This window comes from Eschrichtius robustus, chromosome 6, assembly GCF_028021215.1.
Source record: "Eschrichtius robustus isolate mEscRob2 chromosome 6, mEscRob2.pri, whole genome shotgun sequence".
NCBI classification, from domain to species: Eukaryota; Metazoa; Chordata; class Mammalia; order Artiodactyla; family Eschrichtiidae; genus Eschrichtius; species Eschrichtius robustus.
In genome coordinates, this window is record NC_090829.1 from 72,326,855 (window position 1) to 72,353,279 (window position 26,425).

At 36.1% G+C, this 26,425-nt stretch overlaps 1 protein-coding gene across 5 annotated transcripts in view; it reads right to left on the reverse strand.

Annotated features, from left to right (window-relative positions):
• The window catches only part of ATP13A3 (ATPase 13A3), an 80,359-nt gene that overhangs the window by 12,733 nt on the left and 41,201 nt on the right, over window positions 1-26,425 (reverse strand). For all 5 annotated transcript variants that reach the window (XM_068546462.1, XM_068546463.1, XM_068546464.1 and 2 more), the window contains 16 exons: window positions 24,706-24,856; window positions 22,290-22,406; window positions 21,662-21,679; window positions 21,371-21,524; window positions 21,154-21,274; window positions 17,449-17,573; window positions 15,596-15,771; window positions 14,952-15,074; window positions 14,794-14,873; window positions 13,996-14,038; window positions 13,798-13,907; window positions 13,389-13,485; window positions 12,403-12,475; window positions 10,585-10,762; window positions 9,728-9,924; window positions 4,501-4,589 (listed from right to left, as the gene is read on the reverse strand). In XM_068546462.1, the coding sequence (XP_068402563.1) occupies window positions 4,501-4,589; window positions 9,728-9,924; window positions 10,585-10,762; window positions 12,403-12,475; window positions 13,389-13,485; window positions 13,798-13,907; window positions 13,996-14,038; window positions 14,794-14,873; window positions 14,952-15,074; window positions 15,596-15,771; window positions 17,449-17,573; window positions 21,154-21,274; window positions 21,371-21,524; window positions 21,662-21,679; window positions 22,290-22,406; window positions 24,706-24,856 (1,852 nt within the window). The remainder of the gene's footprint in view (window positions 1-4,500; window positions 4,590-9,727; window positions 9,925-10,584; window positions 10,763-12,402; window positions 12,476-13,388; window positions 13,486-13,797; window positions 13,908-13,995; window positions 14,039-14,793; window positions 14,874-14,951; window positions 15,075-15,595; window positions 15,772-17,448; window positions 17,574-21,153; window positions 21,275-21,370; window positions 21,525-21,661; window positions 21,680-22,289; window positions 22,407-24,705; window positions 24,857-26,425) is intronic.

Genomic DNA, 26,425 nt, shown 5'->3' on the forward strand with positions numbered 1-26,425 from the left:
GGAATTTCCTGGGTATCAGGAATGTTTTCGTTCTAACAAGGCTACTCTTGATGGGCTTCAGAATGGGGGCTGGTCACCAGAAAGACCAGGGAGAGGGGAGGGGCTAAAGATCGAGTTAATAATTGATCATGCCTATATGATGAAACCTCCATTTTAAAAAATCCCTAAACTACAGAGTTTGGAGAGCCTCTGGGTTGGTCAACACATCCGTGTGCTGGGAGGGTGAAGCATCCCAATGGCATATGACAGAAGCTCCTGTGCTTGGGACCCTCCCAGACCTTGGCTTATGTACCTCTTCATCTGGCTGTACCTTTATTATATTCTTTATGATAAACCAATAAACGTAAGTGTTTCACTGAACTCTGTGAGCTGTTACAGCAAATCACCAAAGCTGAAAAGAGGGTTGTGGGAACCCTGACTTATATAGTTGGTTGGTCAGAAGAAGTACAGGTGACAATCTGGGACTTGCATCTGGTGCCTGGAGTGGGGGCAATGTTGTGGGACCAAGCCCTTAACTCGTAGGGTCTGTGCTCGCTCCAAGTAGTTAGTGTTAAAACTGAACTGCAAGACACCCAGTTGGTGTCCAGAGAACTGGTTGGTGTGAAACAACCCCACACATCTGGGGTCAGAAGTGTTATGAGTAGGAAACAATAGTTTCCTTTTAGGTGTCAGATGGGATTGGAGTAAAGAGAGAGACAGGGATACAGAATAAGAAACCTGAGAAAATCTAGGACCAGACTGGCCATGAAAAGAGAAGGAAAAGACAAGTATACACACACACTTCTGCCTTGGATAAATGGTAGTATCAAGAAACAGAGTCGAAGCAGGGTTGAGGGAGAACATGATGAGCTTAGTTTTCTAAATGTTGAATGAGAGAACTGATGGGTGAACCACGCATATAATGTTCAGTATGTTAGTGGATATTCAGGTTAAAGCTCAGTTGTGAGACTAGGCTAAGGGTATAAAGTCAGGAGTTTTCAACACATAGATGGCAACTACAGGGGAAGCCACAATTAAGGATGAGGTCACCTGAATGGATAGAGTAAGACAAGGGATAAAAACACAAATGTGTGGAACACTAACATTTAAGACACAGGCACAGGGTTTGGAACCACAATGGAGAATGAGGAGTCACAGAAGTAGGAAAAGGTCAGAAGAAAGCAAAGCATCATAAAATTCCAGGGGGAATGTCTCAAGAATGATGGCATGGCTAACTTGTCAAATACTGCTGAGGAGACAAGTAAGACTGAGGGGAAAAAACACACACACACACACATCAGGGGTACAAATCCACTGGACTTAACAAGAAGGTTGTTAATTGCCTTGGCAAGGGCAATTTCAGTAGACTGGCAGGGGTAGTAGCCAGATTAGATTAGTTGATGAGTGTGTGAGAGGTGAGTTGCATGTAGCATTCTTTCAAAAAATAATTTGGCTGTGAAGCATAAGACGTGTGGTGAGAGAGAAATATTATATAAATGTGTTTTATTTTCTTCTTTTGCCTAAGGTGCTTATCTAAATCCCTGAATGAAGTGTGTAGGGAAAGAGATGCTCATACACTGTTGGTAAGACTATAAACTGTCAACCTTTTCAAAGTTCAATAACACAGTATTTATAAAAATTCAAATTCTAGATACCCTTTGGCCAAGCAATTCTACTTCTGCCATTAACCTCTAAATATGCGTTTGTCCTTCTTAATGAAGTGTGCAAGAATCTGCAAATACAGCACTGTTTATAATAGCAAAACAGTGGAAACAACCTAAATATCCATTAAAGGGATTAGTTAAAACATGGAAAAGTCCATGAAATGGAATGCTCATCCATAAAGTGCATATAAGTTTGATACCCAAACCTGTCAATAACATCAAGAAAAGAAAACTAAGTTTGATCTCACTCATGCAACCACAAGCAAAGATCCTAAACAAAATCATAGTCAACCAAATCCAGCAGATATAAAAAAGAATGCATCATGAACAAGTTGGATTTATTCTAGGAATGCGGTGTTGGTTCAACATTTGAATATCAGTCAACTGGGCTTCCCTGGTGGCGCAGTGGTTGAGAATCTGCCTGCTAATGCAGGGGACACGGGTTTGAGCCCTGGTCTGGGAAGATCCCACATGCCGCGGAGCAACTAGGCCCGTGAGCCACAACTACTGAGCCTGTGCGTCTGCAGCCTGTGCTCCACAACAAGAGAGGCCGCGATAGTGAAGAGGCCCGCGCACCATGATGAAGAGTGGCCCCCGCTTGCCACAGCTAGAGAAGGCCCTCGCACAGAAACGAAGACCCAACACAGCCAAAAATAAATATAAAAATAAATAAATAAATAAAAGGTTACTATAAGAAAAATATATATCAGTCAACTGTAATTCACCACATTCTCCCGGAAGAAACACTAAGTGATCATTTCAATAGCTGTAGAAAAAGCATTAGATAAAATTAAATGTCTATTTATGTTAACACCACCATAGAAATAAGCTTCCTCAACCCGATAAAGAGTATATATCAGAAACCTACAGCCCACAATACATCCAGTGATGAAATACTAGGAACACTCCCTGTAGAGTCAGGAACAGGAAAAGTACATCGCTATCACACCAACATTCGTGTGGTTAACAGACATGAAAAACACATAGAAGGCATAAGGACTGAAATGTCAGAAACAAAAAAAGTCACTATTTATAGATAACTGTCTAAAACAAAATCCCAGAGAATCTAAAAATTTTAAGAATAAAGTTTGACAAGGCTGATGGATACAAGATGAATATCCAAAATAACTGCACTGTTTCCACCAGCATAAAAGGACTATAAAATGCAATTTTAAACAGATACTTATCAGAGGAACAAAAACCATAATACTACAGGAATAAATCTAACAAAAACTTGTATAAAAACCTTTAGGGAGAAAGATATTCTGAAGAAATAGAGATATTCTCCCCCTCAATTCTTTGATAAACCCAGTGTAATTCTAATAAAAATTCCAAGAGGGCTTATCCTGGTATAAACTTAAACTTAAAATGTATACAGAGGAGGAAAAGCTCCGGAACAGCCTAAAAGGTCATGATGAACAATGTGAGGTGGGGATAGGGGTCCTATCCAACCATATATCAAAATTACTTACAAAGTCATATCACACTTTACACCCACTAGACAAACATTGGCAAAGATGTGGAACAAAAGATCTCATACACTGATGGAAGTATAAATTGGTATAATCACTTTGGAAAACAACTGGAACCTCAGAAAGCTAAAGAGGACATGCTCAAACTTATACTAGAACACACCAGAAGACCGTCTTCCCTAGTGGTATGCCAAGGTAGGGCAGGTGGTAACAGAAGGAGTATTTTACCACTGACATTGTTTAGAATTCCCACGACAAGGTGATATTTCTAGCAGATGGACGTTTAGTGGGCTTTATTGCTGGTTTTAAATTCTCAACAGCATTGTACCACCCCCTTGCTGCTTGTACTTGGGATGAACTCTTTGATGTTACTCACTCCCTTACCCTAAGAGATGTGTATAAGAATGTTTACATCAGGACAATTAATTCAGGAAAAGTCTATAAACAATCCAGTTATTTACCAGTGGAGAACTGAGAAGTGAATTAGGGTATATTCCTATAATGGAATACTATATAGAATGAAAATGAAATGCATGCAGCATCATAGTAAGGCTTTTGGGAAAAAGCAAGTCACAGTAAAACAGCAATTACCAGATACCATTTTCATAAAGTTCAAAAGTAAGCAAAACTATCTTTTAAGACTTCATACATATATGGTAAATGTATAGTGAAAAGTAAGAAAATGAGGTAGTGGTTCCCTCTGGGTGTTTGGAGAAAGGTGCACAATAGAGCCTTACTGGTGTTGGTAATGCTACCTTTTTTTTAGGTTACATGCTGGACTCCTAGGTATTATTTTACTGCTATTATGATTAACAACTTAAACGTGTATGCATGTTCGTTTGTATAAAACAAGTATTTCATCTTTCATAAAGTTTTTAATGAGAATGAGAATAAAGAACTCAATGGACAGCATGTGATGAGGCAGCACATGCAGACTACTCGAGAAGTAGGTTGGTAAGGGACGGGTCAAATAATGGAATCAATGTTCTTTTATTTTTAAAGACCAAGGGACATTTAATTTGTTTGTGGACAAAGGGAAATGGAACTAGAAGCAAAGACTGGAGAAACAGGAAAGAAAAATAACAGGTAGAGTCAATAAAGGCTGCTGTTTTAATTATGCTCCCTTTGGGTTAATATAACTGCATCTTCGAAAATTAGGAAAGAAGAGATCCTGGAAAAAAGAAACAAAGACAGTTTAGTCTCTTCCCCAGTAACATAAGAGCAGAGGAGGGGGATAGATCTTAAGCCCTAGCAATCATCCAGAAGTCTCATTTGGCTATGTGATACTAATGTGTCATTTTCCACTACTGTCTTATTTACCACTGCTATCCCAGATCCTATTACTACTCAGACAATCAGTAATAATTGATGTGCTTAAGCCTTACCTGAAGAATCTGGTCAATAGAGGCAACTGGATGCAACATGATGAATAATATGAAAACATACAAAATAATCAGAGACACAACAAAAAAATCTGAAACAGAAAGTAAAACAATTAAATTAGGGAGTTCCTTTAAATAAAAAGGCATATAATAACAACTGGTATACTGTCGATCTTAAATTTTGGTTTTGAATACTTCTATTCAGGTTGATGAAGTATATAAAATGTGTGCTCTATGATATTTCCTAGAGTATGATACATCATGAAGGCCCAAAGGATTTATTTATGTAATGTGAAAATAATCAGCATTTATAAAAAATAAGAGACAGACCTTTACAGATATTTACTTGTGTATCTCACAGATAGATAGCTACTTTATAAGACAACCAAGCCAATCTATAATTCACAAACAGGAGACTAGACTACGTACGGCAAAATTAGATTATCATTTAAAACATACATGCAAAGACAATTGTTGATTGTAAAAATGATGATAACATTTATTCTCAGTATCGGTTATGTTATAATCCTAAACAGAGGCACTCTAAGTTGAACGTAAGTATATTTCTGTTAAGTGAATCCCACTTTTACATTAATTTCCTCCATGAAAATATTTCCACAGAAAACGCTAGCTAAAACCCAGAAACTGAGTTGATCTGCTACTTTAAATGTGGGCTAACCCTGTGGCTTGCTGTGGTAGGTAGGGATGGTAAATTCCATCCATCAGCACTTTGTATCACTTTCCTAACTCAAAAATAAAACTCTCTGCTCAGGACCATTTTGTTAACTGTGTACATACATGCATTCACATGCACGTATACATACAAGCACACCCTTATGTAACAAGCCATGGGGGTGGAGGGGGCTCAGAAATAGTCTCAATTATACTGACAGACCCCAACTTTTCCCCCCTTTTTTCTTTGGTCTGGATATTTATTCCTAAGTTCCTATTTGAGGTTGGCTTCAAAACTCAAGCTTTACTATGACCACATATGACCAAAACTTTATCATGAAGCCTTCAGATTGAGCAAAGAAGTTTAATATACTATTTACAGACTGTAAATGAAGGAAGGGGTCTCAATATTTTTAAATGTGGGAGTCATTTGTAAATATGAAATTTGTTAATCCGTCAGTTGAAAACTATAGGCCAACAGTTATTATTCTATACAAACAATACTGTGTTTTTTTAATACATATATGTTTATTGTTTTATATATATATTTATTGTTCTAGCAGCTTAGACTGAAAGTTATACTAACATTCATGCCAAAAGTGGGGAAACTCTTTTACTATGAGCCACTGACCAACAGGATGAAAAATTTGGAACCCACTCAGATAAAAAAGGAATTTTTTTTCTAGATTTTTATCTTTTCCAACATTCTACTAAATTGCAAACAGGATGGGACTTCCCTGGCGGTCCAGTGGTTAAGACCGCGCTTCCACTGCAGGGGGCGTGGGTTTGATCCCTAGTCAGGGCACTAAGATCCCGCATGCTGCGCGGGGCGGCCAAAAAATAAAAATAAAAATTTCACCAAAAAATAAAAAATAAATTTCAAACAGGGGATACAACATTCTATTCAATAAATGCAGCAATGAAAGTAATACATGTTATATAGCCATTCAAATATCTATATAGTCAGTTAAAGAAAAAGTGTTCAGAAAGTGCTAGTTGGAAGTACATGAACACACACACACAAAGACTAAATCAGAAAAAGGACCAAAGGAAAAAAAAAAAGTCAGAATATAAATCCCAAAGAGAGACAGAGAGACAGAAAAGGTTTTGTTTCAATAAAGTAATAGCCCATATTGAATGTTTTTCAAATCCTATTGCATTTTTATAACGATAAGCAAAAACAGACTTGCAATCTAGTCCTGACATGTTACCAGAAAAAAAATTTTTTTTTTACTCAAGCTCAAAAACTTCTTACATCTACCTCAACAGTATTTCTCAACTCTTCATCTGTCCTTCTCCTATAACCACCCGCTTTGATCACACCTCTAAAAATCTGCCAAGATTTCCATTTGAAGGAAAAAATAAATAATTGAATCTTTCCTTTGTTTAGCCAGGGGAGAAAAAGAGGCACTATTCAAAGGAATCTGACAGGGGAGGTGGGTGGCTGGCAGATTTAGATAACCACCAAAATGAAAAAATCAATAAGGATTTCAACCAAGAATGGAAAAGTCAGGGATTCATTTTGGAGAGGTATGAGTTTCTAGTAGACTGTGCTCTCAGCTCCGGGATTCTCCTGGCATGGTCAGTGATTCCTTAGTGATCGTACTGAAGTGCAAGGAATGCTCTTCACCAGAAGACAGCTATCAAAACAAACGCTGTGTTGGTGGTGACTGGCGGCTGAGGGAGAAGGTTCCACAAGTTAGAGAATTAGCTTCTATTTCCGATGCTGCCACAAAGCTATGTGAACATCAACAAGTCATTCAGAGTCAAATTATTTTAACTATAAAATGGGGATACTGTGAGGATCCTGGAGGAAACCGTAGATTTAAGTTATTATTACATACATCCCAGCTATGGCATCACAGAATTGTTCTTCTAATGATACCAGTTCCTTTTGATGGAATATGGCATCAAAATAAGGCACCATAAAGGATTTCCTTCATATTCCCCTTAGTTAAGTGACTCAAAAATAAAAACCTACATAGAGTAAATAAATCCGCAATATTTGTCCATAGCTCTGATATATACCTCTCTTGTTCCTTCCTCAAAAATACTAACCAGGACTGCCTGATCTATAACACAGATTTCAAGTCTTTCGTACTCCTATTCCCTCCTTCCTTACTCAGTTACTTGTCTTTAAAAGGCCACCTTATTCTGCAGGGCCTCTAGGTATCTGCTCCAACCAATTCAGGCATGGCAGATGAACAGGCAAAAGATACACAGGCCTGAACAGGAAGGATACTGGCATGTCAGTAATAATGCCTTCATAAACTGAGAAAGAACCTGGATTTCACAAGCAGTAAGTTATAAGGATCAAGTAAAAAAAAAACTGTAGCAAAAATTGAAGCCAGATCTCAAGAAATCACATCTAGTTAAGAGAGAGTGTTAGAACTAAGTCCATATGATCATGGCCCCTGAAATGATAGCATAGTCAAACAGGAAAATATAACTGGGCTAAGCTAAAGTTAAAAATGGGTAACCACAGGCTGAAATAAGGTTTTACTTAGATTCAAACTGAACCACTAGAAGACAGCAAAAAACTCTATAATGCCTTAAATGCCTAAGATTGAGATTAATTCTTAAAAGTAATCACCTCAAGATAGACTGAATACATTACACTGTTTAGATACTGAGAAGAGCAACTAGCAGGTCCCAGTGAAGACCTGTTAACTGTCTATTGTGCAGGACGAAAGGAAAGGCTAATTAATGTCAGCTCTAGGAAAGCCTTAACCTTTTCCCCACTCTTTTCCATCTATATTTACACTTTACATTGTATATCACTTTATACAGTAATACTTTATTTCTGTCATTTCTTACTTTCTTCTCTACTTTTCCTTCTTTACTACATTCCAAGATCAGGGGACTTCAATGACAGAAAGACAGACAGACAGACAGGATGTGAAAATCAGCAAAGTATGTGTACGCTGACTTTCCTGTTCCTATTGTATTTTCCGGGAGGCAAGTTTTAATGACAGCATGCACTTCTGTATGCGCTGACAGACATGCACAAGCTGCTTATAGTAAGGACAAAGGTTTTGTGGCTATATTTCTATTAAAATATAATTTTTAACACGTTTTAAAAAAAAAAAAACAGTCCAGCCATCAACAATTGAGTCTATTTAAATCAATTTGAAATTAAATAGGAAATCAAAATATTTGAGCCTTTAATTTTTTTGGAAGTTTTCCAAAATAATATAAAAGATGTGTTTAAAAAATAGGCAACTAAAAGTCTCTCTCTTTTTCTTAACTGGAGAAGTATGGATAGGGTGGATTTACTTAGACCTCTAAATTAACTTTCCTGGTGCAGCTTGTCTTACTTATTATCAACCAGTCTGAACACCAGTTTTCTTCATGTAAAGAAAGTTTTGTTCTTTGATAGATGTTTTAGCTACCCCTGGGCATGCTCAATATTTCCTTAAAATTTAAAAATATTGAACTAAAAATAATAATTAAGGTTGATATACATGTTTTAAGTTCACCTTATAATAAGGTAACTTAAGTTATGAAGTTCTCTTAAAAGTACAGTGATAAACCTTCTATGCAAGGCTTTTTGTCCCCCATGGTTTTAATATGATTCTCAGTAATACAGCCTCCATTTATTAGATAAGAAATATCAGTTCTTTTTTTAAAAAAAGAAAAAACAGATTTCAATTATTATCAGCACTTATATTTTTAAACAGTCTTACCTGTCCAAAATATAAAGTAATAACACCTTCCCTACAAACCAGAGGGTAGAAGTAAAGACTAAATAAGAAAACATATGTGAATATGCTTTGTTAACTCTAACATGAGATAGAGATGTGAGGAGTTATCACCCCTGTATCACACCAAAACCTGTGGCCTGACATTCTGCCAACTAGAACACTGGCATTTCTTTACAGCACAAGAATAACTACTACTCATCCCAAGATACTGCAAAAGTCTACAGTTTTATGTGAAAAAAAATTTTAAGTTATTCCATATATTAATTAGTACAGCCTCAATTTTTTAAAACCAGCAATTTACATATAGTGAATAAGTTTTTTCCCCCAAAACCCTAATTGTGGATCAAACAAAATGCTATCTCCTATTGCCACAGGCAGACAAGCTTACATAGGCACAAGCCTCCATCCTACTGGCCCCTTCTGAGGTGGATGCAAAGGTGACAGAAATGAAGAATTCCAGGTGAATACTGGCTGGAACAGTGTCAAAAATGAGAAAAGACAGCTGGTGCTATGCAGACCACCCAGAAGGAAAGTATAATACCCACTGTTCCAACTGAGGAACCTCTGTTCCTGCTTCTAATTCTAACTCTCTTTGCAATGGGCTGTAAAAATAAAAGTTGGAGCCAGAAGTAATAGGATGTGAAAACCAGGAATGTTTAGAACTGCTGGCTTTAATTTTAAACTTAGGGTGGCAGCTACCATGAGAATAAAACAAGACAGTAAACATCTAAATCACTAGGTTCATTCTATTTGTGAAGATCTATTTTACTTTGAAAGGACAGTTTTAACTCTACTCTTGCATTACTTTTAAAGAAGGGAAGCAGGATGGGAATCACAATAAATGCCAAACTTACAATTCTTGTAGCAAGGTTGCCTGAAGGGTTTTCCTTTTGAAAAGGCAATTGCCACTATGAGGTACTGAAAACTGGAGATAAAAAACACTGTGGTATTTTCATAATTTTCTATATTATGTCTATCAGGATTGGTTTCATTGTACAAATGTGAAGAATTCCCATATAGGCTTCCTGTTGTATTAAAAGCTTCCTGTGTACTAAAACACACACAAAAGATTTTATATTAGTAAACACAATATGTTTCCCAAAGGAAACCAGTTTTTCTTTCTAGTCACATTCCAATCAATTAAAAAATTAGAAGTAAGAAACTTCATTAATTAATAAGTCTCTCTTACTTAACCCTTTCCCCATTCTTTAAATTTGGGGAGTAATATTAGCATAGTAAAGGTAAACAGACCTTGTGTTTACCTATGTGTAATTAATTAAAATAATGCTATCATAATTTGTGAACTGGAAAACACTCTGCCCATAAACAAATAAAAGACCCACTTAATACCTTTACTTAAATTTTTTTAGGTTTTAAATGTCATTTCCCAAACTGGGGTTAGAGAAGTTAGGAACACAAACATTCTGGGTTTAGAAGAGATCCTAGTGATTAATTTCAACTTTCTTATTTTACAGATAAGGAAAGCAAGGCTCAGCTGCAAATTAAGAAACTGGTCCAATGTCCCCATCTTGGTAGTGATTATTAGGACCTGGCCTAACCACCCTCCTACAGATAAAGTCAAATACAGGCCAAATTATTTAAGTGCTTAGTCAAGCTGCATGCAATTTTTACATACATTTTAAACTTATTTTTGCATGCGTATATATTACATACATTTTACACATACTTTTTAATGGATTGACCAACTTACTCTGAATGTGGACGCGACTCCTTATACCACGTCTGCTGCTTGACCCAAAAAAACCCCAAAGATTGAAATCCAATGCAGATGATAATCTGAGACAAGACGGAGAAGAGAAGGGCCCCAGATATAAGACCTGAAGGTGGTCTTTGTGCCACAAGTTCCTTCCAGGCAGGATTTAAACTCACTACGTTGAGAAGAAAGAGAAGAAAGGTTTATATCTAAATTCATCTGTCAGATTCATTTAGGAACATTTAGGAAAAAAAAAAACCAGTTTTTCTCTAACAAATATTTAGCATGAAAAATGTCCAAAAAACAAGCCAGATGCTATACATATCTAAATAATCTGTAAAAGTAAACAATTTAGGCTTTTTCAAAAATGGCTCAGGAGCACTTTTTACATTAGTCTATTGAAGTTCAAAGGAAACACTAGTACAAGTAAAAAGAATAGTAAATATTAGCATATATCATCACCACCCTTGTATGTTTATTTCTGAATCTTTAATTGCAAAGCTACAGTTAAAATAATACATATTTCCTCCTCTTAAGAAGATATTAACAAAGGTTTGAAGCTATATAAACATAACAGTAACATACAAAAAAAGGCTCTGATCGCTTATTGAGGTGGTCCACCAAGTTTCTCCACTGTAGTGTTTCTATTTTTCTCTTTGTAATTAATAAGTAATTTGTAGAAAGATACTAAGACACTGTAAAAATCCTGTTCCTTATCAACTTTCATTCACTAGTTGTAGCATCCACTAAAGACTGTCAAACTCAGTGGTTCTCAACCAAGGTGATTTTGGCCCCCAGAGAACATCTGGCAATGTCTGGAGATATTTTTGGGTGTCACAAATGGGGGAGTGTTACCGGCATCCAGTGGGTAGAGGCCAGAGATACTGGTAAGCATCCTATGACATACACAGTAGTCCCCCACAGCGAAGATGTAGCCGGCCTAAGATGTCAGTAAGACAAGGGTCTTTCCATAGTATAAGCCAATCATTCCTTCTGTATTATTAGTTAGCATTTTACTGTAAGGAAGAGCTTTCCCTTCTCTCCCAATCACTTATTTATTTCCAGTATGGACTTATGAATTTTCATTTGATTAAATAGATCATATCTCATTACAATTATTATTTATTTTGATGTTAACATCACCAATACTGAAACAAATCAACATCTTGTCTCCTTATATGATGTACTCAGGAGGACACAGCATCCCTTCTTTGGTATTCCTGCCAAGAATGCATAGCCTGAGTCTAATGAGAATACATCAGACAAACTCAGATAACTGGATTATCTTCCTTCATAAATGTCAACGTCAAGAAGGCCCCCCAAAAGGCTGACATACTATTCTGGATTAAAGATGACAAAAGAGATATGATAACTAAATGAAATTTATGAGCCTAGACTAGATCCTGGGCTAGAGGACTAGGGGGGGGAAATAGGCAGAAGGGACCTTATTGGAACACATAACGAAACCTGAATATGGGTATGGATTAGGTAAAATTGTATGTGTTAAATTTCTTGATCATTATAACTGTTTAGCTGTATAAGAAAATGACTTTGTTTAGGGCAATATATACTAAAACATTCAGAGGCAAAGGGTCATGATAACATAAACATATTCTCAAATATTTCAGAAAAAAATGGAGAAAGAATAAAACAAATGGGGCAAAATATAAACAACCACTAATAAAAGAACATACTTACAGGGAAAATGGAGAGATATGCACTGTGTTACAACTGTTCATGTAAATTTACCAAAGTTTAATAAGCCACATCAGAATTTCATATGCTTTAAAAACAATAACAAAGCAAAATACTCACTTGTAAATACCACTACCAAAATGATTGCCAGATCAATGAAGAGAAACTGGAAGTCTCCTAGGTTACTTAAGATCTAGAGAAGGGATTTTTTAAAAATAGTTAGCGTTCAGGAACTATTTTTATAGCACCACTTTTATACCATTTCCCCCTGGTTTTATTAGATTTTTCCTCCCTGGTTTTAAATGACAACTTCAAAATGACACTTGGACATGCTTAAAAATTGAACAGATTTGCCTTTAAATTAGTGAAATATAACATATTTGCAAAATTCAATTTAATATATTAGTATAAAAAGTAGCTCCAAAAAATTCATTCAATAAAAACCTTTAAAAGTTTTTTGGCAAAAAGAAAACACAAAATTCTACTCACAAAATTTGAACATTCTTGAAAATTAGTATCCTGAAGCTTCCTTAATATCTAACACCACCTCTCCTGATACTTTCCACAAATGGTAAAAGGGGATAGTTTCACAGAGACTCCTTGGGATCTCACCAATGTTCATTTAGAGAAAAATCTAAAGTGAGATCACTTCAACTACAAAATCTATGGAGTACCTAGGGATATCACTTGTTTATACAAGTCCTAAAAGTCCTAAAACTACAGCTGAAACATCTTTTCTCATTCTGGCCTTTCCTTATAAATGTATAGCAAAGTTAACTGCAATTCTAAAGTATGTCACAGCTTGACATTTTGAAGAGTTCTTAAAAAGATGTCCAATCTGCCCTAAAGGCAAAAAAAGAATACAATCATCTTTCATTCACAAGGCTGAATCCACAGTTGTTGGCCTTAAGGAAAATGCTATTCCAGATTAATGAGATTTTCAATTTGCTACTCGAAATACAGTAAACTAAAGGAATATTTACAGATGCTAGTTATTTAAGTTCCACAATTAATGGATGCATTCAAACTGAAACATATATGCTCAATATCTTAATTTAAATGTCTTAACACTAAATACCATCTCTGTTAGCAATGTCAGTACTCACAGAATACAGCAGAGTAACACTGAAGTACTGTATAATGCTGTACAAAGCCATAAATTTAAACACACAGAAGGAAGTCATTAAAGCAGCACGGCCTTCCCTGTGAAAACAATTGTTGGCATGTGAACAGAAGTATTCTAAATGCCTCCTCCAAAACCACAATTATATCTTGACAGATGAACATCAACATTCAACCGTTACAACAAAGCACTTTTCTACCAAAAGAACTTAGCCAAAGCAGAACTGGAAGAAATGAGGAGTAGCAATCAATCTGTTGCTAAAGAGTTATAGATCAAATACACTAACATACCATTAGAACAAATTCAAATTACTTTCTATGACTTTTTTTTTTTTTCTATAGTCTTAGAGCAAGCTACAAAAAGATAATGGGAAGTTTTTCAATGTATACTACCTGATAAGGTTTGGCACACAGGAAATACTAGGAGTTTTGGAGGTAAAGGGAGATGCCACCGAAGCCTCGAGCTCTGATAAGGAAATGCCTCCATGTGCCCTCTTCAGAGCCTAATGGTTTGAAGAATAAAATTACTTGTGTTTTGTGCATGTGATTTAGGCCACAGAAAGAACTACAAATCACAAAATCTATACTTACACCACAATCATTTGCACCATCACCGCACATCCCAACAAAGTAACTAAGAAACAAAAATTATGTTAAGATTTTGATTAACTTCTAAAAACATACAACTTTTAACTTAAGATTTCCTCCAGCACAGTATTTTGAAGAGCTGACAGACCCAGATTCCCCCAGTGGGACTAATGAATCTTTTCATTACAACGACCACAGGCATGCTGCTTTGCGAACAGCACCAGCCTGAAAGTCAAATGACCTGGGTCACTGCTCCAGTACTGTCACAAGATGGGCAACCATCAGTTTATCATTTTGGCATCTCAGTTTCCTAATCTTTACAGCAAAGATTGGGCCTGCCTAGTCTTTAGTACACTTACTTTTAAGGCTATCAGTAAAGATTTCTCCCTTAAAAACTTGAAACATAATTAGTTACTAAAAGTATGACATCACTTCTATCATTCAAGAGTGAATGAACTCTACCTCATGGATATCACCTAGAAAAGGAATGCTGGATATTGTACTTTACCTAAATAAATAAGCAGATGAGCCTCTTTTAAAGAGGCACTTACCTATCTTACAGGTGACAAGTTTATATACATGAAATATTAGTTACTTTTCTGGTTTTGAAAACAGAACTACAATTCATAAAAAATTAAAAAACAAAAACAGGGAATTCCCTGGCGATCCAGTGGTTAGGACACTGTGCTTCCACTGCAGGGGGCACGGGTTCGATCCCTGGTCAGCGAACTAAGATCCCGCGTGCCTCGCAGCAGGGCCTCAAAAAAAACAAAAACAAAAACAAAATCCACCAATACTTACTCTACATTTTGCAATGCTTCTACTAACTGTGTCTTCTGATCGGGTGCCATACGAGCAAACACAGTGCCATGTAGCATCAACTGGAAAAAATATAAATTTCTTTAAAATACTGTTCACAGTGTATTCGTGTGAACACATACATAACCCAAATCACTAACCTTAGGAACAAGGTCTTGAAAATGTTCCAGTATCACCGAAAATGATTTTCCATTCATTGCAAAGTGATAACGAGTCACCTGAAGATCCTCTAAGTTATCATGGACCAATTTAATTGGAATAGCCTGTGTATAAGACGTTCAGAACCCTATTTAGCCAAACCAAGTAACACAATCCTATTTTAAATATATTTGATCCAAAACTAAATTCTTTCATTTGATGTTTTACACAAGACAACTGAATGTTTAACATTTATTGAAAGTAAAAGAAAATTCAGTTTTAAGGTAATCTATCTATATTGTTTATTTAAAAAATAAAACTTAAGGAAGGCTAAATATCAGCTTCGGTTTGAAATGATCCATGAGCTAAATATTATGGACCACTTGCATCATTTACCACTACTTTTAAAATAGGATAAATATTTGGGATTCTTATACTTTAAAACTGTGCTTCTCAACTTTGGCTAAATATCAAAATTTAAACACTGAGAGACCTGCATCTGCCCCAGTTCTAATGAATCAGAGTCTCTGAGGAGATGGCCCAGGCTTCTGTTTTTGTTGAGTTTTTGTTGTGTTTTTAACGCAGATTTTTTCAGAATAAATTAAAACAAGCAAGTTTTGTAAAAGAAAATTCTACTTGACATTACCTCCGAGTCAATTGCTGATGAATCACTACTCTGTGTTAGGGTGTCTGCATAATGCCAATTTATCTTGGCAACTTTCCCATCCTTTGGAGGTAATGCTTCAGCAATAATAACTTTATCCTGAGGTAGTATCATTCCACAGTCTCTGGCCACTGAGACAGCAGTCAACATGTTGTCACCTAATTTTCAAAATATTGAAAATACATTAACATTACAACAGAAACATGAATGCATTAAACAACAAGTGCTTACTGAGAATCTACTACAGTCCCCATTACTGGGCTGGGCAAAATGAAGTTAATGTATGGTCCTTACTCTTGGAGTTTAAAAATAATAAAATCAGGATATATATATATCAAAAGAAGCCTCAAATAATTCAAAAGCACATAGATACTAAATATTCAGAACATTCTCACCCACAATTTTTAAAGCCAAATACAGTCTCAATCTTTTTGAGTCATGGACTAGTGGTACCCATTCAATGCCTGGCACAGTGCTCAATAAATATTGTTGAAATAACCTGGGAGTGACTGGTAATCTGTACAAGAATATGAGAGTAGCATCACAGAAAAAAGTGAGTTACAAAAGCAAGATTACACAAAACAAAAAGATAAGCAAAGTAACAAGAATACAATCTTTACAAGATATAAAGAGAAGCAAGACAGACAACTTCTCAGTCACAAAAGGAAAAAACTAAAGACACTGTAAAGACAAGATCAAGAGAGGAAAATGCAGATGTACAGGAGAAACAGGCAAAGGTCTGGGGAGCCCACTGCTACCAGAACGGAAGGGCACTATTGTCTCTTCCCTCAATTCCCACACACTATTTCCAAGCGTGTCTTCCTATGACCTGACAGATCCTCTTGGGACACAACGCCATATTCTGTCGTGGCAGGAAAACAAGGGCCAGTGATACAGACAAAGTGCTCTGAAGCAGGATCATGAGAACCAAGAACTGCTGGGATGCTAATAAATTTGGTTACTTGAGCTATCTGGTAATAAGTATGGTATTAGATGGATCTCAGAGTCTAAAACATAAAAATGTACACAAGCCTTTTCCATATGTCTTACTGAACATGTAAATGCCATAAAGTGAATATCTTAAATCTGATTATATGCTAAGAAAAAAACACTTTAAGAGCTGCCACAATTTCATACGACTAAGAAAGGAATTATCTAATATTATCCACAGTATGATAAACTGTTGATCATAACAGTATGATAAATACCAGGAGAATCATTTAGATGTAGCAGTCAAGAAAGAAACCAAAAACTGGCTCTTTTCACTGTTACACACAATGATAAATGTACTATCTTATATATAAAAATATAACAAATATCTATTAATCATTTTCCATATATGTGGCACAGTTCTAAAAATTATAGACATTCTCAAAATAAGTAAATCATATTCTTAACCCTCAAGAATCTTATATTCTAATAGAGAAAACAAATCTACAAATAACTAACACAAGGCAGAGTAAAACAACTGCTATAAGAAATATATGATTAAAGAGAGATAGCAAAAAAGAGCACAGTTAAATATTTACAGTGTGCCTTTCACTAGTGTATTATACTTATTATAAACAGATTTGCTAGACCTCCAAAGTGTATTGTAAAGTTGTCCTCTATCTTGGAAAAGTATTCAGAGCTGAAATAGGGCAATGTAAGATGGAGCAACTATATAATAAATTTAATTACCTGAGTTATAGGATAATAGTGCGGTATTCGATGGAGCTATATATCAACAGTAATAAGTATGCTTTTATAACTAACTGATCGTTCCTCAATATTAGACAACCTGAACTTTAAGAGTCACACCCGATTTTTTTCTGTGTCCTTTTATAAAGTCTAACCTGTGACCATGACAGTGCGAATGCTGGCTTTATGCAAATCTTCAAGTACTGCAGGGGTTTCTCGCTTTAATTTGTTCTGCATTATAATTAATCCCATAAAATCCATGTTGTTCTCAATGGCATCTCTGCAGAAAAAGAAATTTTAACATAATGATTTAGTCATGAGAACAGGTATTTGTTCATTTTATGTTGATAAGGCAATTTAAAATAGCCATAAATTATAAATTAAAACATTTTATATGCTGAATAAACCATAAATGTATAAGTTTATGAGTTCGATCTCAACGAACTTAAATCTGAAAAAACGATTCCCAAGAAATATATTTTGAAATTAAATTTTACCTTTGAAACATGGGTATATAAAGATCCTTAGGAAATGTATATCTTTATCTAAGACACTAAATACTTCTAGTACTAAGGAATATTCATCTTGTATCCTACCTACAAAATGAATGACCATAAAATATATCTATTTTTTACCGTCCCCCATCGAACATACTCTAATTTAAATGTTAAGAGAAAAGGAAAAACTGTACACAGGCACATTCAATAGTTATACTGGATTCATTATCAAGTCTTTGAGGAATTTTATAAAACTCTTGATCAAATTCTTGATGCTGGAAGCATGATACAAAAACTATTAGCAGTCCAACAATGAGATCTACTCAGGATCCAGAGATGGGTCTTTTAGAATATTAATATTCAATAGTTATCAAAATGCTATTCCTTCAAATAGTTGATTATCTACTGTGCACCAAGTACTACACTCATCACTGGGAGGTCAAAGATGAAAAGGCATGATCTCTACTCTCAAGACCCTTTTGTGGGGAAACAGACATGCAAGCAAAGGGATCATGCAAAAATAATATGTGCTTCACCACTACAATGGAGATGAAGTCTGTTCAGTGACAGCTGCATTCTTAAAAAAATCTAAAGCTATCAAAATTATATCACAGAAATATTCTTTTCAATGGTGAAAATGGGGTTTGAAGTTAGGGACCAAAATTTCAGACTTGCAATAACCAAGTGGTTTTTCTACACAAAATTCAAAATAAGGGTGCTTAAGTAAACAGCGACAAAATCTAAACATCTTTGAAATTATATAATTATACAATGGGTGGTAAAGATATTAAAGAATAGTTAGAAAACTTAATACGAATTATACTGCTGGTGGTAACAGGAGAAATAAGCCTTGAAACCTGAAAATGCATTTCAAAGCACAAAGCTGTACCAATGTGAAACTACTGGGTCAAAGCTCTGTAACCGTTTTCCTGTGAGGTTCTAGCTTCTGGCTGCAGCTGGTTTCCTAACTCTCCTAGGAATGATATAGGTCATGGAAATCTTGCCCTCTAGTTAATGAATAGTACAATATTCAATTCAAGATATACAGGTTCAAGTTGTAAGTGAAATGCCAAAACCTATTCCTACAGGTAGAATGGAAACACAGAGAAGATCTTGGTTGAAAGATGAGGAAGGGAAGTAGAGAGAGAGAAGGGCTGATAGGGAGGGTAGGGTATTCTGCGCAGACAGAACAGCCTGTCCAAGGCACAGAAGGATGCCTGAAAGACAGGCTCAAGAACCATAGGCAACTCAGTTCTCAGTCTTTAAGGTGGGGGAGGAGAGGTGGTAAAAGGCAAAGCCGTAGAGAAAGACAACCTTAATGTTCCCTTCATAGGAATTAGGGTATAATATTTTACATGTGTGGCTCCCAATCACACATATGCATCAGATCATTTGGTTGCCGCTGTTTTTTTTTTAACCTCCCTGCTTAGACCAAATTCCCCCAGTATTCTGTTTTAATAGGTAGAATTCCTAAAGTTTTTTTTCCTTTTAGTTATTATTTGGCTATCCACTCCACTCCTTTAGTTCTCATCCAGAAAAACAGGATTGTACTATAAACACTGTCCTACCCTTTTCACATAATGCGCTTAGAATAATTAACAGAAGTATTAATACTTCAGGATTTAACCACTATCATATCATGTTATTTATACTATTTAAATTTGAACCTTATGCTCACATAGAAATATTTCTTTAGGCTGGATTCCTAGAATTGCACTTGCTCGGTCAAATTGTATAAGCAAGTTGAGATTTTGATAGGTACTATGCATGTTCTTTACAAATTTACAATAGTGCAGTAGCAGTACGTTGTTAAAATTTTCTCAAGCCTTCTCTAACACTTGATATCATCAATCTTTTCAATTCTGTAAACCTTAAGAAAGAAGTCATGTCTTGCTGTGGTTTAATTCTGTAGTTCCCCAAGAACTGAATGAAGTGTCTTATCACTTTCATGTGTTCAGTGGTCATTTGCATGTCTTTTTCTGATAATTATCTGTTTGAATCATTTACTTTTTTTTTTTTTTTTAACTAAGTATGTGTTCTGTTTTTTATTTCCTGATTCATATTCTTGCTTGTGAACTCCACCGGTAGATGATGGGGAGTTATTTATAAGAATTCCAGGTAGAAGACTAGTATTAGATTTGAATGTTAAAGAGCTCTCTGTAGACATAGTGTGGTACACAGATTAGATATAGGAAAGACTGGAGAAAAGAGCTGAGTCCCTGAATTAGAGACAATGGCAGCGGGGAGGGGATGTGAGAAGAAAAGTTTACTTGATAGGCAGAATTAGCAGGATAGCCAATAAATATTTCTTTCTGCTTACAAAATGCTAGGTACCCCATGAAATATTCCTAAACAAAAGTGTTATCTTCAAAAGGTCAGTCTGTATCATTTATAGTAAAAGTAACAATCCTTGAATGTGAAACCCATAGCTATAACTGGAAATAAACGTGACGCTGGTAATGGCCATCTGACCTTTGCCGGTGAGGGTGGGGGGGTGTGGTTATTGTGACTCACGATACTTGGTTTCAGCTACTGGGCAAAAGCAAGTACAGGTGACCCTTGAACAACACAAGTTTGAACTGTGTGGGTCCACTTACACACAGATTTTTTTCAATAAATACTATCGTACTACAAGTTGAATCCATGAGGCAGGTCCTGGAGCCAATCCCCTACAAATACCAAGGAATAACTGTAGATCACTGGGGAAAAATAAACTTCTGTAGAATTATGTTTACCAAAAACATAATTATGTTCCTAAAACATTCCTGACACATAGCAGGCACTCAATAAATATCTAACAAATAAACTAAAAGTAGTTCCAGAGGGACTTCCCTGGTAGCGCAGTGGTTAAGAACCCGCCTGCCAATGCAGGGGACATGGGTTCGAGCCCTGGTCTGGGAAGATCCCACATGCCGCGGAGCAACTAAGCCCGTTCGCACAACTACTGAGCCTGTGCTCTCGAGCCCGCGAGCCACAACTACTGAGCACGTGTGCCTAGAGCCCGTGCTCCCCAACAAGAGAAGCCACCACGATGAGAAGCCCACACACCACAACGAAGAGTAGCCCCCGTTCACCACAACTAGAGAAAGCCCGTGCGCAGCAACGAAGACCCAACACAGACAATAAATAAATAAATAAATATTTTAAAGGTAAGGTAGCTTTAAAAAAATAAACGTAGCTCCAGAGAGTTGTACTTTTATCTCAATTGCCTAAAACAAACATTGAACTGTTACATATTTGCATATATCCAATAAATATTTAATAAATAAATAGTAATTGAATATAAATTATTGTACAAGACTTTTATAAACATAAATGATGCCTTATTGGAAAAACTGTAGAAAAACCATTCATCAACCTTACCTGCTAATGTTCTGCACTTTATGCCATGTCAGTTTTGACTCCAATTTTCTGTGTGCAAGAGCAATCACGCGGAAGCCCTGTTTGGTGTAATTTTCTAAAACTTTTTCAAAATCAACAGGAACTTTTAAGGAGGAGAAAATAAAGGTCATCATTAGAATTGTGACTACAAGCTTACACAAATACCAGAATCTCACTCAAAGCCTAGCTGCTTCCTTACCTGTTTCGGGTTTACAAAGACCGGCAATGACCTCCGGCGCCCCTTTCACGTAGGCGTCCATCTTCCTGTCCCCTAGCACCCTTGCAACCACACTCATACGTTGCAAAGCAGAAGAAAATGGGAACTGGCGAACAATTCCTATCTCATAAATAGCCTATGTAATTTCAAAAGATGCACAAACCATTTATTAAGAATTAAAACAGATATACAAGTATATCTACTATAACTCAATTTAAAAAAAAATTTTTTTTAAAGATATACTTAGGCAACAAGTAAACATTCTTCACTTACTGGAAGTTCAAACAGCTCCTAAAAATAAAAAAAGACGAAAAGAATAAAGTAATAGTATAAATTAAGTCCATTAACACACTCAAGCTAAAAAAAATTTAACTACACATCCACAAAACATTACTTGGAAAACAGTAAGGAATTCTGAATATTTCAAAGTCAGGTTTTAAGATTGCTTCTTTACCACCTCCCATTCCTTAAAAAAGTATATTCTTGAGTATTTTAAAACACTCTGCTATCCTAGAAGTATTAACATATTAAGTTCTAACATAAACTAACAGGAACATATTTAAAAATTAACCTAAAAATAAAGCCTTTCACGTATTCTTTTTATTAAGTCCCAGGAATACCGATGCAATTTAAAAGGCTTAACCACCATGCATCTAAATCACAAGGCACTAAGCCACTCAGTAAATAGGAAAAAAAGTAATAGTACTGAGAATTGAATCTCAATGTTTTACACAGAAGTCCTGCAACACACCAGGTGTAGTTTCTGATAAATGCAGTAAACATATTCATATCTCTATTAGAGTTAGAAAAAGGACATGTGACTTCATCTTCCAGCAATATTTTAAAATGAGGACAAAATGTGAGCACCAACAGTATTATCTAGCTTAAAACAATTCTGCACCATTTCTTGGTTTCCTGCAGGTGTAGATTCAGGAAGCAGCTGTTTTGGAGGACGAACCACAGTGGGCATAATTCGATTATGAAGTGCTGTTTCCTCTTCAGTTGCTTCTTCCAGAATCTGAAAGGAAAATATTCAAAATATTGATTCATGAAATTCATAAATTCAATTCACTGGTTCCATTTTAAAATGAAACATTAGGCTATCTTCAGTTAAGTTTAAAAAAAAAAAAAAAAGTAAAACAAAATATAAACAAAGCTAGTTAGTTAAAGTCCTAGCAACCCATGGGAGAGGGGAGGCAGAGGTCAGTAAAGAAATAGAGAAAAACTTCTCTAATTTTGCTCCTACAACCAGTTGGGTTTAAAGGCTACTTCTGCAAGATACAGAAGGTCCTTGCAGTTCCAAAAATTGTCAGTCTATCATCCAGGGATTCCTTTCTGCTAACAGAAGAGGATTCAAAAATATGTGGCGCTCAGATACGGTTAGCAGAAGCACTGGGTCAAGAGCACTCTGAGGAACAAAGATGTGAATTTAGTTTCCCAGCTTGAATATGTCTAATTAAAGTACTACTATCCTAACTCCTTGAAATTTAATTTTAAAATATTTCTGGTGAAAAATTCAATCAAAAACTTGTATTAAATACATGCACATGACAAACAATAAACTAATTTGTCTATAAGTGAAGGAATCATCAATGGGAAAATGACGGGGAAGAGAGCTGTGTCCAATTAGCCAATTTTACACAGTTCTTAAGAAACATTTTAACACCTCTGAAATTGGGGTGCATCTTACATGGTATTAATCACATAAAATAATAGTAGTGCCCAGTTATGTAAAAACGTTCCATAGATACTCTGTGTTAAGATCAAGCATCAAAGTACCTCAGAGTCAAAAAAGCATGCTATTATACAAACTTACTTATTTAGCCCACTTTCTAAAAGATTCACATACAGAACAAAAAATCTACTGAAAATCTATTCAGTTGGAGAACAGCTTTAGAGAATATCAGAGATGAATCAGCTGTACTTTGTTTTACTCCTTATAAATGAAGTGGGTCTCCTTTAAGGAATTAAATTTAATGAGTATTTATTGTGGGCTTTCAGAAAATGACAGAGCACTTCTTCCTTCATCTCCCTCCCTTTCAAAATACTAACAAAACACAAAAAAAGAAATAACCCTGTAAAAGTAAACAGAAAGCAAAGCAAGGAGAACCGAAACATATTGATGGATGCAGCAATGAAGGAAATTGTAGCCCAGAATAAACACAAAAGGACATACAGGAGAGGTGGGAACATTTCTTATCAGTCAGAATAGCTGAGCAAAGCAAAAAGAAACAAAAAACAAACCCCCAAAAAACCCAGGAGTCATGCTCTAGAGATACGAACTACCTACCTGAGAGGAGGAAGGGCTGCTAATATGAGGGGCAGCATTCCAAAGTACTGCGTGTGCAAGCATTGGGGGAGTGGGCGGGGAAAGCAACCTAAAGACTACTTCTGCTCCCCTGAAACTGAAGAATGCCTGCTGAAGGGGCCCCGCCCTCAGTACACAACAGGTTCCCCCAGTCAGCCTTCCCATTCAGGGAAGACACATCTCAGGAAAACAGACCAACATACATATGAACAAGGATGAAAACCTTGTTGCAGCTACCCAGAACTATCAAATCAGACCTTCATTCTTAAATATAAAAGTACCATCAAGATGTATAACGAAAACCTAAAGCATGAAGGAGATGTCAATGACACCTCAATTTTTTCTAAAAGCATAAAGGAGAAGATTAATATAGGAAGCGGGGGAAGAAAACCTGACCCAGAGAAAATTAAAAATTCAGAAGCAAGAAAGGAACTTTAAAAACAAACTATTATTACATCTATAAAAGAAGAACAGAGAAAACAAACCAGAGAACACAAGCGAGCACTCAGAAATTAAAATAATCAAGGACAAAACAAACAGAAAGAAGTGAACAGACAGAAACCTCTGCGCATGCGTGTGCGCGCACGTGTGAGAGTAAGGACACAGGAAGTAGTATGTGGATGGGGACAAAAGAACACTGAAGACACGTGCCCACTCTATACTTCTGCCCTATGGCCAACGAACTGTGTCACTGAGATCTTCTTACTGACAGACCTACTGCCTCAAGATATTGATACCCGCATACCCGCTTTCTCTTGTAAACATGAAGCAGGGCCCTGAGCAGGTCATCCTCTATTAAAGGTCGTTTGAATGAGTCAATTTAACTAAAACAGACTTTTTAGACAATTATAAATATCTCTCCAGTGATGAATCTTTAGAAATTACATAGTTCCTTTTATGGTACAAGATAGACCATTGTCAAAACAACGTGAAGAAACAATTCTTCTGCAAGTTAATTTTTACTATTTTCCTAAAGTTAATTAATCGTACTTTAAAACACTGAACTTACCCATCCGATGGCTTCAAACATCTTCAAATCAAGTGGATCACCGGAAAGCACTCCTTCAATTTTTGTAAGTGAATGACAAGTAGCCATACAAGCGACAAACTGAGACTTTACCAACATCTCATTGCAAACCTTTTCTTCTGGCAAAAGAAAACTATATAGAAAATGCACTGAATTAGATTCATAAATCCCAAGACTGAAGACAATAGTCTAACAGGCCTTTTCAGGTTTTATTATTTTGAAAAGTAGAAATAAAATGTTTGCATTTATGCATGTATTAATTTTCACTATAGATTGACATTCAAAAACATTTTCTTCCATGAAAATTATTATACATGACTAAAATACAGTATTACCTTAGATTCTGAATAACTAGACCAGACATTAACAGTATAGAAAATACTACATACTAAACAATAATTAAAACTCCTGCCTATGGACACATGGCAAATTAGAACACATAAAAACTCTCTTGTAGAAACATAAAATGAATGTGTAACGCATTACCTTTCAAATGCAAAACTGGGCTCATAAGAAAGAAAAGGAAAATTTCAAGTGCCAGAAACAGGGAAAGGAAAACCAGAGGGGTGTGACCTTAAACAGATGCTGTGACTGTCTGGGGGAGAAGGAAGAGGGAGGAGAGCCATCTCAGTACCCTTAAGGCCTTGGGTTTTAATAACCACACAGGGAACAGGAGACAAAGTCGTGGCCACATACAAAGTGGGGAGTTGGAACTGAGAGAATCCCTCTCACCTAAGATAGCCAGTGCTCTTGAAGACCTACACCCTTGGAAAAAGAGTATACTAGAAAAAATTTACCCACAGACAAAGGCATAACTAAGAATAAGCTTACCTCTTTTCCCCCACCCAAAGTTCAAGAAAATAGTTAATATCTATATAACGTATTTACTATGCATTAGGCACTGTTCTGAGAACTTTAAATTTATTTGACTCCTCTCATCCTTATACCACAGGAAGGTGTTTTATTATCCCCATTTTATAGATGAGGAAACCGAAGCAGAGTGGTTAAGTGACTTGCCAAGTCACAGCATACAAGTGGCAAAGCAAGGATTGAAACACAAGAGGTCTGGTGTCAGTACCTAAACTCTAAACCATTATGCTACTCAGGATGGCATTTGGGCTTGAATGTATGTTACTGCCTGGCCTGGAAATCCCCAAGTTATGAAAGTAACATTACAGCTTGTCTGGCACCACTGACACTACTTTTGGCCAAAGTCTAAACTCTCTAGAGAGGAGCTCCCACAACATAGCCACAAAGGAGACTCACAGAAAAATCCTGCTAAGGATGAGCCCATAATTTAAAAACGAACCAGGAAACAATTCTCACGACTCAACAGACAAAACAAAGACAGAATCAGAATTCCATAAACTTGAGATAATAGAATGGCAATCTGAAAGAATGCAAAGAAGGCATTTTAAAATTACAGACTTAGAAAAAGAACAAGACACCATGGCGGGCAAAAGGGGAGAGGCAGATTTGGAAAGAACCGAATGAAATTTCTTGTCCAGGGTATGGTTAGGATTCCCAGATGGAGAGAAAACAAAGAATGGGGGAAAAGCCATAATGGAACAGACAGAGGCTGCAAATTTTCCAGAATTTAGGAAAAGCATGAATCTTTGGAATCAAGAAGCAAAATGAGTCCTGCACAAACAAAAAGATCACGGTAAAATTGCAGAAATCAAGCATAAAGAAGTATTTTTTT